This window comes from Dromiciops gliroides, chromosome 1 (assembly GCF_019393635.1).
Source record: "Dromiciops gliroides isolate mDroGli1 chromosome 1, mDroGli1.pri, whole genome shotgun sequence".
NCBI classification, from domain to species: Eukaryota; Metazoa; Chordata; class Mammalia; order Microbiotheria; family Microbiotheriidae; genus Dromiciops; species Dromiciops gliroides.
The window spans coordinates 385792424-385810676 of record NC_057861.1 but is presented as its reverse complement, the minus strand read 5'-3'; the positions used below and the strand labels follow the sequence as shown (position 1 = coordinate 385810676).

General features: G+C 41.6%; 1 protein-coding gene across 1 annotated transcript in view; it reads right to left on the bottom strand.

Annotated features, from left to right (window-relative positions):
* Positions 1–17987, bottom strand: part of PHLPP1 (PH domain and leucine rich repeat protein phosphatase 1) — a 295223-nt gene extending 277236 nt beyond the window's left edge. Inside the window, exon 1 of the mRNA XM_043975799.1 lies at positions 16021–17987. Coding sequence (XP_043831734.1) covers positions 16021–17746 — 1726 coding nt within the window. The 5' untranslated portion in view covers positions 17747–17987. The remainder of the gene's footprint in view (positions 1–16020) is intronic.
* Positions 17988–18253: the final 266 nt, after the last annotated feature.

The window sequence follows — 18253 nt, the reverse complement described above, 5'->3', positions numbered from 1 at the left end:
ATCCCTTTTCTCCTGCAATAGGATTATACTTCTCAGTTCATGCCAGTAGTAGAGCCAACTAGGAAGTAATGCAAAGGATGCAGGATTGAGTGAGAGTAGAGGAGGGAGCAGCTAGGTGGCATAGTGGATAAAGCACCAGCCCTGGATTCAGGAGGATCTGGGTTCAAATCCGGCCTCAGACCCTTGACACTTACTAGCTGTGTGACCCTGGACAAGTCACTTAACCCCAATTGCCTCACCAAAAAAAAAAAAGTGAAAAAGAGTGAAAAACAGAGTAGAGGACCTGGGATGAGTTCCAGTTCAACCCCTTCTAAGTCACATGACCCTCAGGCAAATCAGGCAAGTCATTTCACCTCTTCCATTTGGCCCAAGTTCACTACCCATAAAATGGAAATAAAAAGACTTTGGTTACCTGTATCAGAGGGTTGTTGTGAAAGTCAAAGGAGAAGTAGTGCTATGTAAACATCAATTCTAATCCTAAAGCAAGAGGAGATGACCATTAAAAATTCAAGATAACAAGAAATGCAACAGATATTCAAACAAGGAATTATTACTCTTCCTTCTGGTTAGAGAATGAAAAGATCATTGAAGTCTAGAGAGCAACAGCCTTAGACCTAAATCTGACTCTTTCATTTTATAGACAAGGAAACTGAAGCTTGAAGAGGTTGTGACTCCACCAATATTATGCCGGTAATAAATAAAAGCTAAAAAAAATCCAAATCATGTGACTCCAAATTATAGCTGGATATTCAACCATATCACACTGTCTCAACTAGCTAACAAATGGTTCAACTCTGATCTTTTTTAAAATTTTTTTCTCCCTCTTCCCATCCCCCCAAAAGAAAAACAAAACCCTAGTAACAAAGATGAATAATTGAACAAAACAAATTTACACAATGGCTATGTAAAAAACTGTATGTCACCTTCTGTTTCTGAGTCTATCACTTCTCTGTCAAGAGGTAGGTAGCATTCTTCAACACTGACACCAACTGAGTTGGTCATTGTGTTTAAGGCAGTGCCACCATCAGCACTTTACATAAGTCCCCCCCCAAAAAAAAGAATGGAAAGGAAGATGAATAGCCATAGTGGACCACAAAAGGGAAGTAAAATATTCAAGGAGCTCTCAAGAGAAAGAGGACAGTGCAACATTCTATCTATAATAGCCTATCCTTGATGTAAAGGGAGAAAAACAAGTCAAGACAAAAAGTGTAGAATAGCCTTTGGGGAAATTCAGTGATAAAAGTGAGAGAAAGAGGCTTTATATAAGAAAAAAAAGTCTTTATCTATAGGAGATCTGAGCAAGTGTACAAGCAGAATGAAAGGAATTAATAAAGTAGAAAAGATTAAAGATGCAAGAGAAAGGAGGCATGACTTAGGAAAAGATTCCAGAAAAGTGAGGAGGGGGCATTGAAGTTGAAGAGTTAACATTGGAAAAGAGGAGGAAACATGTCTTCCTCTAACTCAAGAAAGAAATTTTAGAGTAGGAAAAAAAGCTATTTGAGGGAATTCACATGCAAACTCATAATTAAAAGCAACAAGGTCATTTCTTAAGGGTGAAGAGGGCAGAAGCTAGGTTACGGGTATTAGGTATAGAAAAGGTTTGTAATAGCCACAATGAAAAAGAAAAAGCAAATGAGTAAGAGATGAATCAAAGTGACATGGGGGAGGAGGGGGTGTTTGTGGTTGTCCTTAGGTATTCCTCAATAAAAAATTACATTCTCGCAAAGAGTCTAATTAGAAATAAAGTCATCTTTATTTGGCGCTAGGGAAAGTGACCAAGTGGGAAGTCAGACTTCACCCCTCAGAGAGTAGGGCTTAGAAACATTCTCTTCCTCAGAGAGAAGGCAAAATCTTTTATAGAGGATAGATGGGATGTCTCCTTGAAAACTGGAAAGTTCCCTTTTGGGGTGGGGTGGAGTGGGGAAAGTTTGGATGCTTGTCATATTCGAGTAGACAGGCTTTTTTTTTTAATGGTGGTCCTGACCTTTGGGGTTATCTTTGCCTCCTAGCCCCAGTCAGGTAGTAGCCACGCCTAATTGACTTTCCAGCTATAGAATTTTATCTCCCCTTACTTCTTAGGTGTGTAGGTCCTGATATCTAGTTGGTCAATCTAAACTTTAATAGTCCCTTGATTCCTAGATATGTCTGTCTTGTTATCTGGTCATCTTTGGTTTTGCTTCTCACAGGAGAAACTTCTGATTTATTCCAAGCCCATGTCAAAAGGAATGCTGAGGTGCAAGGAATAGCCCAATTTTCAATAAGTATGACTTTTTAGAGGATATAATCATCAAAGTTTTATGACCTTCCCCAGCAACATTCCAACACCCCACAGTCAGGGAATAGAAAAGCACGTGGTCAAGAATTCAAGCTAACTACGGGTAGTTCCATGCTAGGGCAGGACCCAACAGAAGCAAGGAGACTAATGAACAGAAAGGGATCTAATGAGGCCAAAGAGCAGTTTCCTTCACTAGTAATGAAAGAGTCAGAGGGCTGATGGGAGTCGTAGTAAGAAACAGGAATTATAACATTCACTTCAAAAAGCATTTATGAAATGCCTACTATGTACAAAGCACTCTACTAAGAACTCTCAAGATAAAAAGACAAACACTAAATAATACCAGAGCTTGAGGGGCTTACATTCTGAGGGAGTGATTCAACATATGTACAAATAGGTAAGTATATAAGGTGTAGGGAGAGTGCTAAGGACTTGAGTGGGGAAGGGAGAGAGGAAAAAAGATCTTAGATTATGTAAAGAAGAAAAGCAGAACACAGAATTGCAAGTAGGCCACTCTTTCCCATTTTTCTGTAATATTGTATGCACAAAGTGAAACAATATGAAATCAGTCTGGAAAGATAGATCAGAGCCAAACTGTGAAAGGCTCTCAGTGCCAAACGGAAGAGTTTGTATTTTATACTAGAGATACACTGAAGAATCTTGAATATCAGGGAGCCATTATCAGACCTGTGATTCAGGAATATCATTTGTGTGCAGATATGCAGTGGAGAGGAAAGAAGAGACTGGAAAGAGGGAGACCAATTAGGAAGCAATTGCTATAGACCAAGTAAGAGGTGATATAGGTCTCTGCTAGGGTAGTATCCTGAAAGTATAGGGAAGAAGAAAGACATCAGAACTATTGTGGGGATAGAAAAGATGAGGTTGGCAATTGATGCATATGTGAGAAAAGTGAGAGTGAGGAGTTAGGAATATGATCAAAATTGCAAACCTGTGGGGACAGCTAGGTGGTGCAGTAGATAAAGCACTGACTGGCCCTGAATTCAGGAGGACCTGAGTTCAAATCTAGCCTCAGACACTTGACACTTACGAGCTGTGTGACCCTGGGGAAGTCGCTTAACCCTCACTGCCCCACCAAAAAAAAATTTCTTTGCAAACCTGTTTGCCTGGGAGGACGGTGGTGTCTGTAACAGTAGATTATGGGGAGAACATAAATTTCATTTTGACCATGTGATGATTGAGATATCTCCTCTACAGCAGCACTTCTACAGAGGTAGAGACATAAAATAAGCCATTGGTGATTTAAGTCTGGAGTTCAAGAGAGAAATAATGGCTTCATAGGTTGATTTAAGAGTCATCTGCAGAGATGATGAATAGAAAGAACCCAAGCAAGCTGATGACATCTTAGAGTTGGTATGCAGTTCCTGAGAAACTAACATTCTTAAAAGCATGCACTTACAAAATAATTGCCATCTGCTGCTCCCCAGGGAGCAAAGGTGGCAAGGGGCTGACTAGGGAACTTGAGAAGCAAAACAGGGATCAAGAGGCCATGTGTCACCATGGGTCCCTTAATATACTAGCTTCTATTATAGAAGGTATGGAGCTGACTCTGCATCCTGCTTCCTTCTTCTCTACCCCAACACCACAGGCTAGAATACCTCCCACTAGCATTGCCAGCTTCCTAAAGTATGATGGGATTCTTCTAGAGTTATGGGTAATTCCTTCACCTGCACTGTGTGAACTCTGCATGGGGTGGGGGGGGGGGTGTTACATAGCAGGGGTTGTCAATCACAAAGACTATGTTTGGCAGTCAAATCAAGCTTCTTATAAGGGTGGAGTGGAGAAAGATGAAGAAGGACAGACAGGGGTCCTCTGGTATGGCACATCTAACAAAGAATTCCTTCTCCCTCCCTCCCCTTAGCCATGTCATAGGAGATTCACTAGGATTTGCTAATTAAAAGTCAGAAATTTTGCCCCTAATTAAGTCTCAAGGGAAATTTACAATATTAGTTCATAATTGTTGTTTTTTAATGAAAATTAATTTGAACCCATGCTGCAAAAATATAACCACTGCTCTCAACCTTTCAAGAAAAGAAAGGAAGAGAAAGGCGGGAGAAGAAAGGAGTGACAGGGACCCAATTTGTTGAACATTGATAGCGCTGTTTATTTCTTTTCATCCAGGAGACTCAAATTTTACACAAGCCTGAATGTCAGCTGCACCCTAGTCACATCACTAAAAGAAAACTCCCATTAAGAAGGAATAATTTGGGCAGCTAGGTGGCGCAGGGGATAAAGCACCAGCCCTGGATTCAGGAGGACCTGAGTTCAAATCTAACTTCAGACACTTGACACTTACTAGCTGTGTGACCCTGGGCAAGTCACTTAACCCTCATTGCCCCACCAAAAAAAAAAAAAGGAATAATTTTCCTCGGTGTTTCTGCATCTGAAGTACATATTCTATATACCATATGCAATTAATTTTTATTCCCTTTGTGTTTTTGTGTTTTTAAAGCTTCTTTTATCTTAATGGAAAAGGAATGGTAAATTCTGGGGAATTAATTGATTAGATAAGTTATTTTCACACAACAAATGCTATTCAGCTTAAGGTAAGAGAGTAATTTGAAATTCAATCCAAGGTAAAATGTCTCACTCCTAACATACCTATTTATACTCACAGATGACTGATTATCTGTAGTAAAAGCAAAGGAGTTCTTTTTTTTTTCCTTTTTTTTCCTGTTCAGAGAATAGGAAATTGAAATGCTGGCAGTTTTCATGAAGAAGACTTCTGAAATTTGGTACAGAAAAGAAAGCACTAAGAAAAACATGCTGAATTGTTTTAATTGTTTTTAATCACTGTAGATACAACTATGTAAATCCAAATATAAAATGCACTGCTTTGAGAATACTCCTAATTTTCTTAATGCAAGAAAAGAGAATTTTTATATATATATATATATATATATATATATATATATATATATATAAAATAGATGTATGTATATGTGTGTATATCTGTGTGTGTGCATATATAAACACATACACTGAATTTGCTTTAAAACTGAGATAGCTGAAAGTAAACTTTTTCATCTTAGGTTTCTTACTTTAAAAAGAAAAAAACACATTAGTGTAAGCTATCCCATTTTCTTTCCAATCAAATATAATTAACATTTCAAAACACTAACTACACACCTCTGATTTTCTAACATTACCCCTCCTCTCAAGCAACCATATACTGCTAAAGTTCAAATCTCCTACTGGATTGAGACTATCATTAATGAAATCTAATTTCCCTCTGCGCAGTTAAAATGTCCATCTGTTCCATTAGAACATTAGAAGCCTCATACAATCTGTCAAAGTGATATGCAACCTCTTAAAAGCACTGGCCACACGGCAGAAGAAACTGAACTGTCTTGATCTGGAAGGAACAGAGAAAGGTCCAACATGCTAAGCATGTTCATCAATTTGTTTACAATTTGTTAATTTAACATAGTAAAAACAGCAAGAACTCTAAACCAATACACAGAGGCATGATATACTAGAAAGAGTACTGGACTGGAAATCCAATCCAATCCAGTCTAGACACCACCTACTTTGTCAGTAGTCCTATGATGCCTAATGAGAATGGGAGAATGTCCATGTCTTGTCCCACTCCCCTGAGATATGGCTCTTTGACCAGCTTTTAGCCCCAGAGACTAGGCTAGTAACAGGATATCAGCTGTCTCTCTTCCTAAGGGTTTCAACTTTCTTGTTTTAGCCATGTAGAGAGAGACAAGGGTAAAAATGATAGCAAAAAAATTCTATCTCTGAGTTGAGTCATCAAACTGCTCCTTCCCTCTATCAAATGGGTCCATCTCTAAGCATTCACAACAAAGAGTATAACTGTCTAACTACACAGCCAAATATAGTAGAAAACTTACTTCCCTCCCCTTATGGAATACCAAATCCACCACACCTCAAAAGATACCTATTTATACAGATGGAAATGCTGTTTCAAAAGAAATGTCCCTAGAAATATATCCCCAATCATACAGTACTTGAATGACATAAACAAATTCCTATAAACAGAACTTCTCAGGGGCAGCTAGGTGGTGCAGTGGATAAAGTACCGGCCCTGGATTCAGGAGTACCTGAGTTCAAATCTTACCTCAGACACTTGACACTTACTAGCTGTGTGACCCTGGGCAAGTCACTTAATCCCAACTGCCTCACTAAAAAAAAAATTGGGGAAAAAAAAAAAAGACTCTAAAACAGAACTTCTCCTGGACAAGAACCAGCATGGCTACTTGACTAGCCCTATGTGACCTCAGTATGATAAGCCACCTCCCTGCTCAGTAGTCCAGTGCCCTCAACTGTAAATTAAAGAAGGAACAGACATTCTATATTACAGTGAAAATACTTAACAAGTACAGTTCATACTTTACTCTGTCTAGGTCTTCAGAAAGTATCAGGAATTTGGGAATATAATACCAATGTTCTAAGATGTTAGGAACTGAAGTAGGCATATGAATCAAAATTTGTCTCCACTAGATGCAGGAATAAGATTCAGTAAAGACAGAAGAAGCAAGAACTGAAAAATCTTCTTCCTACAAGGGGGAAAAGTTAGGTGATTTAGTTAATGAAATGTTGAATGAAATTTAGCAATTCCCAATTACCTCACCCACCCACCCAAATTAAGCAATTTGTTACCACCTGGTTGAGTATGTATGTGTGTGTTTATGCACATATATATATATGCTTTTAAAAATTAAAACAAAACATCGTACACAGTCAGAGTTCACAAATTCTTACATAATTCTCTTCCCTATTCTTTGAGACTTGAGATATTTGTGACTGGTGATTGTTGAATTCACAATAAAAAAGGATTGTATTTTAATTACCTCACCCAAATTTGATATTTCTAATTAAATTTATCACCCTGGCAGTGGGTCTCTCTGAATTTACCTGGGCTGGTCCTCAAACAGACATTCAGTGACCAGAGTCATACACACTCCAGTTTGGTAGAACTTGTGTTCCAAGGATTAAACCCGCAGCAATTCACAAAAACTTGAGTAGAGCTTACTATTATTAAAATAATGACCTATTCAATTGCTTTTTTTATAAAGGTATGAGTTGTAAGACAATGTAAAAAGAAGGCCTGAGTTAAAAGAAAACCTGACATTCCATACTGTAAATCTAAGACTGTGGGTCTATTGGGGGGGGGGGGGGCAATTGGGGTTAAGTGACTTGCCCAGGGTCACACAGCTAGTAAAAGTTAAGTGTCTGAGGCCAGATTTGAACTCAGGTCCTCCTGACTCCAGGGCCAGTGCTCTATCCAGGGCACCACCTAGCTGCCCCGAAGCATTTTTTTTTAAAAGTACTTTGCAAGCAGGTATTTTTAATGGTATTTTGAAAGAATTTAGGATGATGCTCTGAGCAAATGCTGGATTTGGAGCCAGAGGACCTGGATTGGAAATCTGGCTCTGCCACCTACGTAGCCTTGGACAATTCACTTCATCTTTCTGGACCTCAGTTTCCTCCTCTGTAAAAAAAGGAGGTTAGGACAGGTGACCCCTAAGGCCCCTTCCAGCTCTAAATCTATGATAATTAGGTATCTCAAAAACTTCTAGGATACTGCAATACAAACTTTCCCACCAGGGGTTTAGCCTTTTCAATGTGCAGTTTCACTGAATGGGATCACAGGATGATGAATCTTGAGATGGAAGGGACCTGAAAGGGCATTTAGTCTAACCCTCACATCTTATGGATGAGGAAACTGAGGCCCAGGAAAGAAGAATTAATTGCCCAATGGGAAATGAGCCCATTTTATTATGAACAAATCAGGTTTCCAAAGAACATGTCAAAAATTCTTAGGATTTTTTAAAAAGCCCCAGCATTCACAAATACCAATTCTTATATAAGCTAAAAATAAAGTATTTTTAACTGTTTTCCTGTTTGGAACCTCTGGGTTATAAAGATGAGACACCTTTGTTCAGTGAGCCTCATTTTTCTTACCTGCAAAATGTCACACTTGTACTATCACATGGGGCAGCTGTGAGTGTAATATGTTTCAAAAGTCACTTCTACAGAGGCTGTTTTCACTATTGCTGCAGTTTTAGCAGCCAAATTCAATGTTTAAGATTTGGCAGCTGGTGCTGGCAATTTTTTTAAAAAACCGAGGAAAGTAAATGGAGATGCTTTGAGAGAAACAATAAAGAAGAAAGAGAGAATGAGGAGAAACTTCTCCGTTGTTAGAACTTTTATTTTATGATGAAACATTGCAAAGAGATTTTTATGAAGAGTCTGAAAACTGTTCAGAGTAAAAGTTTCAGAGACACTGAAGATATTGCTTATTTTTCTGTCATAGCCAGAGAGAAACTGAAGAGAGGAAGAGGATGGAGGGGTTTTTTTGATGGGAACTCTTTTAACCTTTACCTTGAAAAAGGATGAAGAGAATTTTTATGAGACTTTGCCATCCTGAGTGAACTAAATGATGTGACTATATTTGCAGAAATAAGGAGGAAGTCATCTCTAGTTACAGTGGTAATATGATATGATTCTCTGGCTATGATCTTTCTCACAACAATTGTAAATAATTATTTATATCTTTGTTGTATTATTGACTTTACTGCTAACAAATTCTATCTAGATGAGTTAACTACTATTGGGAAAGGCAGTTACTCCAATTCATTAAAAAACAGTATCTGATGAACTGATGGAGACTCTCTGAGTTTAGCTGATTGAGAAATGTCAATACCTTATTAATGAAAACATATGCAAATATACCCCTAAATTACTCTAGCGATCAGGAAATGATTAAATATGTGATCAAATCAAGTGGTAGTCTATGGGTGACTTACAAGCAAAGTTAATCGACCTATATAATCCTGTTACAAATGGGGAGGGTGGTGAGGATACGGTACCCCTGTTCTGTGTGAATCAAATGAAATGTCTGGCATTCAAGGCTCTCTATGATCTGATACCACCTCACCTTTCAGGCCAAACTGGACTACTCTCTGTCCCTGAGAAATACACCTGACTTTCTCCTACCTAAAACTTCCCTTTCCCCCAGAATATATCCCTCCATCCCACCTTCAGTTACTGAAATACCACTCTTCCATGAAATCTTCCCTGCTCTCTCTTATCTGCAAAGACCTTCTTCTCATACCTCCGCCTGTATATCACATTTTTTTGTTGAGTTGTTTTTCAATCCCATTTGTGACCCCAATAGGGGTTATCTTAGCAGAGGTGATACTAGAATGGTTTGTCATTTCCTTCTCCAGTTCATTTTACTGATAAGGAAACTGAGGCAAACAGGGTTAAGTGACTTGCCCAGGGCCACACAGCTTCTAAGTGTATGAGGCAGGATTTGAACTGAAGAGGAATCCAGTGCTCTATCTACTGTGCCACCTACCTGTTCCTACACCTCACATAGCAGTCTGCTTTGTACCTAACTTAACATGGCAAAATTAACTATGGTTTAAGTCAAGCGTCAGCCTTACCACTGTGGTACAAGCCTTTCCACAAGTGGCAGCATAAAATATAGGTCATATGTTCCATAAACTTTTTTTACCCATCTTCAGCATGATATATATAGTACAGTACACAGTAAAGACATAATAGGTGTCTGTTCCGTGACTGTCTTCAGAATTAAATTAAAAATAAAATGGGGAATTGTATCATTTCTGTGTGCTCTAAATAATCTACAATCATTGTAATTAATGCAGACCCACAGATCAATATCAATTCATATCCCAAAATGTATCTTCCTATTTCACATCTAAAATTAAGTCCTTCAAAAAAAAATTAAATTAAATTAAATTAAGTCCTTCAAGTGCCTGGTGAAACAGATGGAAAGGGCTCTGAGTCTGGAGACAGGACATAGGTTCAATTTCTAGCCCTGTCACCTGCCAATGCCCCAAGTAACTTTAGGAAATATGCTTAAATTCTCTGTACTTGGTTCCTCCTCTCTCAAATCAAGGGGCTTAGACAAATGACCGCTGAGGTCCCTTCCAGGTCTAAAATCTGCAAGTATAGTTTAGAAAATGCTTTCCTCACAACAATGCTGAGACAGGTCAGTTCCTTGAATTGTTTCAAATACCCGACTTTACTGTAGCTGGACCATGAAAAGCTAAATACAAACACAAACAGCAAATCATCTTTAGGCTGTAAAAAATGCACAAACTGAGGAAGAGTATACCCCTTACAGACCAGAAATTCTAGCACTTATTTCTTTAGATTATGTTCACCTTTGGTTTTCTAAAGAACAAAAGAGGAGTATGACACCAAAGACACTCTACAATGTTAATCCAGCTCCTTCAGATTGAAAACCCTTCATTACAGTAGGTATTATTAGTCCCATGCCAGATGAATATGATTAAAGGGGGGGGGGGGGTCCCTTTTTAAAAAGGCCTTCTTTTCCCAAGGATTCTCAAGCTGCTTTAGACATTTTGATGTCATCTTTTTCTCCCTCTTGAAATGCCAGGCCCCTTTAAGGGAATTGTTTTTCTGTTGAGTGACTTCAAGATTCCTCAGATTTCACAGGACAATTAAGCCCTTTCTCCTGTCCAGCTAGAATATTCAACCCCAGAACATGGCAAAATCGTTCATCTAAGATGCTTCATTTGACAGATGTCTCATAAATTTATTTCAAAGCTAGAGCAGGAGATGTAGCTAAAAATAAAAATAAAATCAACCATCCTAAATTTTGCCCACTTTTTAAAGGACTGCTCACTCAAAAAAAAAATCTAGTTTCTCTCACCCAGGAGGAACTAATGATCATGTGAAACAAAGATACTAATGGCAGGTGGCATCTCTGAATCTCCTGTCATTGGGAAATGCCTGTTTAAAAAAAAAAAAAAACAGCCTCAGTGACACAAACACTGTAGGAGAGGAATCACACAGAAACCATCATTCAGTTGCTTAACTGATTCTAACAACTATATGGTTTTGTGGAAACAGCTCTGGACTAGGAATTAGGAGAACAAGATTCAAGACCTGGATCAGCCAATAACTGGGCGTGACCTTGGACAAATCTCATCATCTCTGTCTAGATCTGTCTTTGAATCTGTAAAACTAAGAGAGCTGAATTGGAAGATCTCGAAGGTCCCTTCTAACTCTAACATTCCATCATTTCACCACATTAATAATAAAGGACTACAGCACTGACAAGTTCTAGTTAGGAAGAGTTATCCAAATACCCTATCTAGATAAGCCTTTCCCTTCTCCCCTAATTCTTTTTTTGTTTGGTTTTGGTTTTTGGTTTTTTGTGAGGCAGTTGGGGTTAAGTGACTAGCCCAGGGTCACACAGCTAGGAAGTGTTAAGTGTCTGAGGCCGGATTTGAACTCAGGTCCTTCTGACTCCAGGGCTGGTGCTCTATCCACTGCGCCACCTAGCTGCCCCTTCTCCCCTAATTCTTAAGAGTTTTCACTGTAGATGTTTCAGTACCTTATCATAAATAAAACAATACAGTTCTCTTTCTTTCTCTGTCGCTGAATTGTTGCCACGACCTAATGTTAATGGCTGGATTTTCACTCATATCCACACAAATATTGCCCGATTTTCAAATGAATTATGTTACTTCTTATCAATACAAACTTTAATACCTCAAGAATCTGATGAGTGTGAACATCACTCTACCGAAACAGATCAAAACACCACTGAAACTTTAATACAAGATTTTCATGAGTTGGGGTGGCCCCAAAATTCATCACTCTCAAGCCAACATGGTGAGGAGCCTCTCTAGGCTTAGCTCAACTGCCTGTCATACAACAAAGGCCCACAAGGGCATACAACAACTCAGCCCACACTCAAAGTTTCTCCAACTTGGTAGGACCTGCTAGAGCTTGTGTTAGCATTGCCTTTGAGAGCCCAAGGTCACTACCATGAGAGGGTCAACTACAGGAAGGCTTTAGCTTGGCAGAGTTAAACGACTAAGTTTAACAAATGCAGGTGTACTTTAATAAGAGATTTAAAAGACTAAAATTCTTCACACTACCTAAAATTTCAGGGTGACTATAGCTAAAGTGTCTGTAATGTCTATTTATTTGCTCTCTTGAATAATCATTTTTACATGTTAAAAAGCTGCACTGTAAAAATGAACACATGTGCATGAGAAATACCACTTGTGACTATAAGATAACTTCACTATGTTGCAAGCAAAAATAGCAGATTTTCTGAACATTTTAAACTTAGTGAATAATTCAAATGTTAGAAAAGTATAAAATTGGGCATAGTTTAGTACAAAGATTTGACTACAAGCTGCCACACCTATGTTCTATTCTCAGTTCTGCTGTGGACATATAACCCTAAGGCAAGACAGTCAAATCTCTCTAAGCATGAGTTTCTCCATCTCTAAAAAAGGAATGATACCTGTTCCTCCCTACTTCAAAGGCTTTTTGTAAGAATAAATGAGATAACACAAGTGAACATATTTCTAAGACTTCTCATGTAAAGACAAAAAATCCCATGCCATCATTATTATAGATATGAAACAATGGTGGTAAAGGAAAAGACAGAATGCTCTTTAGCAAAGACGGATTCAAACCCTTTGTTCTTAAAATTAAAAGACTGTTCTCAACCACACACTGGTATCACATGTTCATGCTGTGTTATCCAATAGTACTGTAATTACAGTAACAAGAACCTGACAGTCAATATACAGCTTAACCTTCTAGGTTTTCATATACCTGGTTTAAGATTTTATAATTTCCAGAAAGGTGAAGAGAGGAAACAGGAGAGGTAAAGATATTCACTTCAGAGCAATCCCAATGAATCACACATCAAAGTGCCTGGTACGAATATGCATTACACACAATGGATGGGTTGTCAACACCATTTCTCCTTGTTAAAACTTGAACTGAAATAGCTAGAATTTGGCTTTGAAAATGCAGTGGAAAGGAGCTCTATTCTAAAAAAGAAAATATATGGCTTAACACTACTCCACTAGTTCATCAACAGGCTCTTGGTTCTAGTTGCTACAGAATTCTTATCACTAATATTTATGATTCCATAAGTTATGCCAATCAATTTACATTCATAGAATTTTATATTTATGACAATTCTCTTTCAGGCATATTTTAACATGATTTTAAAAGGTAATCAAATTTTAAAACATCTTTTACAATGACTAGATTATACCTGAACAGCTTTTACATGCAGCAACTTCTGATGAAGAAATTAAGTCCCATTAAAAAGATTGTTATCTTTTAAATCAACTTAGAGAATTGGCTGCTTAAGAGGTATAACTTTTTTCCAAAATAAGTTTTCATGAACAGTACTATAATTAGATGCATGGACTTCAAATCTACTGAAGAAATTAATTTTATATAAATATTTAAATTGAGATCCTAAAATAACCTTTCACTGATTTTGAAGAATATTCTGGTTCAGTTTATGTAAAGCAACAAAGCAAAATAACAATTAGCTTATCCCAAGAGAAAGAAGATTCTCAAGTAATAAATATTAAAAATTAATTTCTTTTAAAGATAAGCTACATTTAAATAGGGAATTTTTTAATGGTTGCAGGTTCTTGAGTCTTTCTTAAATCCCAACTATATAAAAAGAAAGACAACACTGCTATTTAATCACAAAATACAAAATAAAGGTATGAAGAATATTTCAGTAACAGCTGAATTCTCTCATTCTCTTTGTAAAGGAAGTCATTCAGAACAAACACTAAAATTGGCCTATTTATCCTTGCAGGAAAGAATGACTGTAACATAAAACAGTGACTGTCCTACTATGTGCTATTTGGCTCACCTAAAGCCTCCCCAGTACATGAATGGGGATGAGGGTCACCCCTACTGTGAAATCACTTTTTAGCAAGGTCTTTTTCTTTTTCACCAACTTAAACCAATGTCATCTTAAACTGTTATCTGTAACAAGTGTTATATAGCACTCCTAGTGTATTCATTTAATAATTTTTTGGTCCAAAGTAATTCTGACTTAAGAGGCAAAATGTAACAAGGAACAAAAGGTTTATGAAAAATGTCACTTCTTTATCTGACCCTTAACAAACTGGCTCCAAATTCATGCTTTGATATAGGATGCTGACATCAGTGTCTATCACTATTAATTAGCATTAACATTTTCAATGAAGAACTAGTAATGCGAAACCTTTACAATATTTTGGCAAAGCAGTGGTACTAAATGGAACACTGGTAAAATTAAAAATACAAAATATCCCTTATGATTTAAAGACATTTGCTCATTACATTTATTTTGATCATGAGACTGACACTCCAGAGTAACAATAGGCATAGTATAGTAAAACACTTTGATAAATAATATTTTGCTAATTAAATTAAAGATAGGAAAAAAGATGGAACTGTTACCTGGGTCAAGAAAAAAGAAATCACCCAATACTTTATAACATTTATCAAACTTTTGCAAGGAACTTTATCCAATCAAGACATTAGCTGTATTTTCCCTTTTAAAGTCAAATCTAAGAAAAATGATTAATTTTACAAAAACTAATGAAATTTAGTGGAGGAACATCTCTCTAATTTGGCCAGTTTCATCTTCATGCATAGTAATAAACTTTTTGCCAACTGGTAAGACCTAAGTGGCAATAAAAACTAATTAGGGACATAACAATTCTTGCAAAGCTGAGTATTTAACAATATAAGAATGAGACGGTAGCTAAGATTTATATAACTATACATCATACATTTGGGTTAAGCATATTACATGTTATCCTGTCCCTGGCAAAGTACTGGAAAGTTGGTAGAAAATCTCTTATGCTTTAGCTAGGACACGGTTTAATATAACTTCTCACTGAAAAACAATCCTTCAAACCTGAGAAAAGAAAGGATGAATATGGTTTATATGTAAGTCACAAAAATGTCAACTAAAATACTGTGTTCATCCCTTCCAAAAGTCAGCATCTCCCCAAAGCTCTCTTAGCTGAAAAAGCAACACCAGTCAACCTGGGACTGCAGAAGAGAAAAGGGGCTTCAGATGAAAACTGTAAAGAGACCCAAGTGACCCTGCTATTCATAAATTCTTGTGATTCAAATATGACCTGGCTACTAAGAATGCCCAGCACCTATGTATGCTAAGTAACAGTGGAGGATTTCAAGGGTCAGTTCTTCTCAGGACTAAAACCACCAAGGGAGCAACAAAACAAGAAACAGGAAGAGACAGCTGGACTAATAATTTTAAACAGCAGGATCAAACCTGAAATTGTAGTACAAGGAAGAAGGTGAGGGAAAAAACACAGAAGAACATGTCAACAAAAGGTGACCAGGAGAACAAAATCAAAAGACCAGGAGCAAAGCTGAGGTTTCTTAGAGATGTCATGGGCACGAGAGAGAGAGAGAGAGAGAGAGAGAGAGAGAGAGAGAGAGAGAGAGAGAGAGAGTGTGTATTTTATTAATTCCTATAAAATGAAAATCACGCATGATAGAGGAGAGTTTCTTGAAATCAAAAACTGTTTCATACCCAAAGACCAATTAGGAAGGAAGGGTTTAGGGAAAGCAACCTAAACTTTAAATACACTGTTGCATCCTAGTACAGTTACCCAACCTAGCACACCTACTTCAGTGATTAAGCCACCACTCAACGCCCCCAGCCCCGGTTCTTTGACTAAAATCTTAAAGATTAAGAAATTGTTCATTTTAAGATTAAACCGTTTTGACGAAGCAATAGATGAAAACACACACAGGTGTTACATTTGCCCTTAGATAAGTGGATACACTCAGGAGGGGGTGGAAACATTTTCTTCTACAGTAAAACAGGTTCATATCTAATACCATGGGGATGGTGTCTTAGGGTGGGTGACCTCAGGGAGCAGGGTCCTTTTTCTTACCTGCATAAAAGCGGATGAGGCACCCGATCTCCGAGTCCATGCCCTCCTCCTGCACCCTCCATAGCTCCCTAAATCCCAGTTGGAAGAGGTAGTCATTTTGAATCTGCAGTGGCTTCTCGTGTGCCTCCAGCCGACGGGTCGTCTCTCCGTGAAACTGCACGTACAGGGTGGGCATCGGGCTAGTCTTGTCCCCACCTCCGTGCCCGGGCGGCAACGACTTGAGCTCACTACTTATTCCTTTCTCCGCAGGCCCGTCCTGAGCGACCCCACCCCGGCTGTCCACCCCCTTCGGGGCTTTCGGTGGCAACTGTGCTGGGGCATCAAGTGAAGGATGGAGTGGCGGGAAATCGCCGGGCTTCTCTGCCACCGGCCCGCCCGCCCGAAAGGGAGCCGAGTCGCCCGGGTGATGGGCGAGGCCCGACCCCTCTGTCGGCGCCGGGGCAGGGGCAGGGGCAGGGGCAGGAGCAGAATCGGCCTCCAGCTCCTCCGAAGAGGAGCTGCCGCCGCCGCCGCTGCTGTAGGGGTCCAGCCGGTCAGACACACTCTCGGCGCTGGGGCTCAGGCTGAAACTCTCCGTGTCCGAGGCCGGGCCTCCCACCACGCAGTCCACCGGCCGCAGGTCACCCAGCAAGGGGCCGGTGACCCCTGCGTACAGATCCCCAGGGCTGAAGTCCGATGGCGCTGGGCTGCCGTGGCTCAAGCACCCCACAAATCTCCCGGCCCCGTCGCTCCGGAGCGGTAAATCCCCCGGGGGTGTGCGCGGCTTCCCCTCGACGGCGGGCTCCCCCAGCCCGTTCTTCCTCAGCTGCTGCTCCCCGGGCTCGTCGTCGTGCGCTGTCAATCCCAACCGGGAGCCGGGAGCTTCGGAGCCCCGGGCCACCTGCCCCCCGCAGCTGCCGGAGGGGACGCCCCCGTGGCCGACCGTCGGGGCGTCCGCGGCAGGTCCCACCCAGGCTGGCTGGGACTGGGCCGGCGGCGAGGGACCCTTGCCCAGAACCTTCATGACCACGCCGCCGCCGCCTTTGTGCCCCAGCTGTAGCAGGCGGGCCGCCACCTCTCCGGCCGTGGTGTCCAGCGTGCAGAGCACCGGGCGCAGGTAAGTCGAGGCCATGTGGCGGTCGAAGACGTGCACGCAGCCCCGCTGCAGCTGGTGCCTCACCCAGTCCCGGTCGGACGGCTGCAGCTGCATCATCTGTCGATGCTTCAGCAGCAGCGTCTTCCTGTCCAGGCTCCGGGTGCACAGCGACGCCGAGGCCGAGCAAGAAGCGGCCAGGCTGGCAGCGCTGGAGGAGTGGGAGGCGGCAGCGGCCGAGGAAGAAGAGGAGGAGGAAGAGGTGTTGGTGGTGGCGGCGGCGGACAAATTCCTCTTCAGCCGCCCCCTCCGGAGGAGCAGGGAGTTAGCGCCGCTACCCGCCCCGGGGGCTGGAGGAGCCCCGTTGGCCGCGAGCAGGGGCGCCCCTCTCCGCTTCCTCCGCACTGTGCCCCCGGCTTTGCCCGGCAGCGGCCCGGCGGGGGCCTCCTCCCCGGCCCCGCCGCTTGGGGGGAACTGCACGTTCGGGGTCCCCGAGGGCACGGGGCTCTCCGGGCTCCGGCCGCCGCCCCCCGCCGCCGCCGCCAGAGCTGCGGCCGCCGGAGCCGGAGCCGGAGCCGGAGCCGGAGCCGGAGCCCGGTCCTCCCTGCTGGTCTCTGGGAGTCGCTGCACCGTGGCCGCGGCGGCGGGCTCCATTGCAGTGGAGCTGTGCGTCTCCCCCCCCAGCTCCGGAGCTAGGCGAAGGGAGCGGGAGGAGGTGAAGCGAAGGTGGGAGTGGGAGCGGGCGGCGGCGGCGGAGGAGGAGGAACCGGGAAGGAGAAGCCAATGGCGTTCGGGGCTGCCTTTCCAGGGGATTATGTGGCAATTCGAAGCATTCCGTCGGTGTCTCGGGGTTCCATTCCGCGCACCCGCCTCACGGCCACCGCCTCCTCCTCCTCCTCCTCCTCCTCCCCGCCCCGGACTCCGGCGCCCAGGCCACTGGCCACGCCCCCTCCCCCCTCCCCCCCCACCTCCGCGGGCGAACCAGCCCTCGCGAAGAAGCACTCATTGAATATTAATCAAACTGTGGTCTGGGGTGGGTGGAAGGCGCAAGGGAGGAAAGGGAGGGGAGCTCCGTGCCGGTTCATGAATATGCATCGTTGGCATGACGGCATTCCACGGCGAGATGGGGCGGAGCAGGGGGAGGGCCCTAGAGAGACCGTG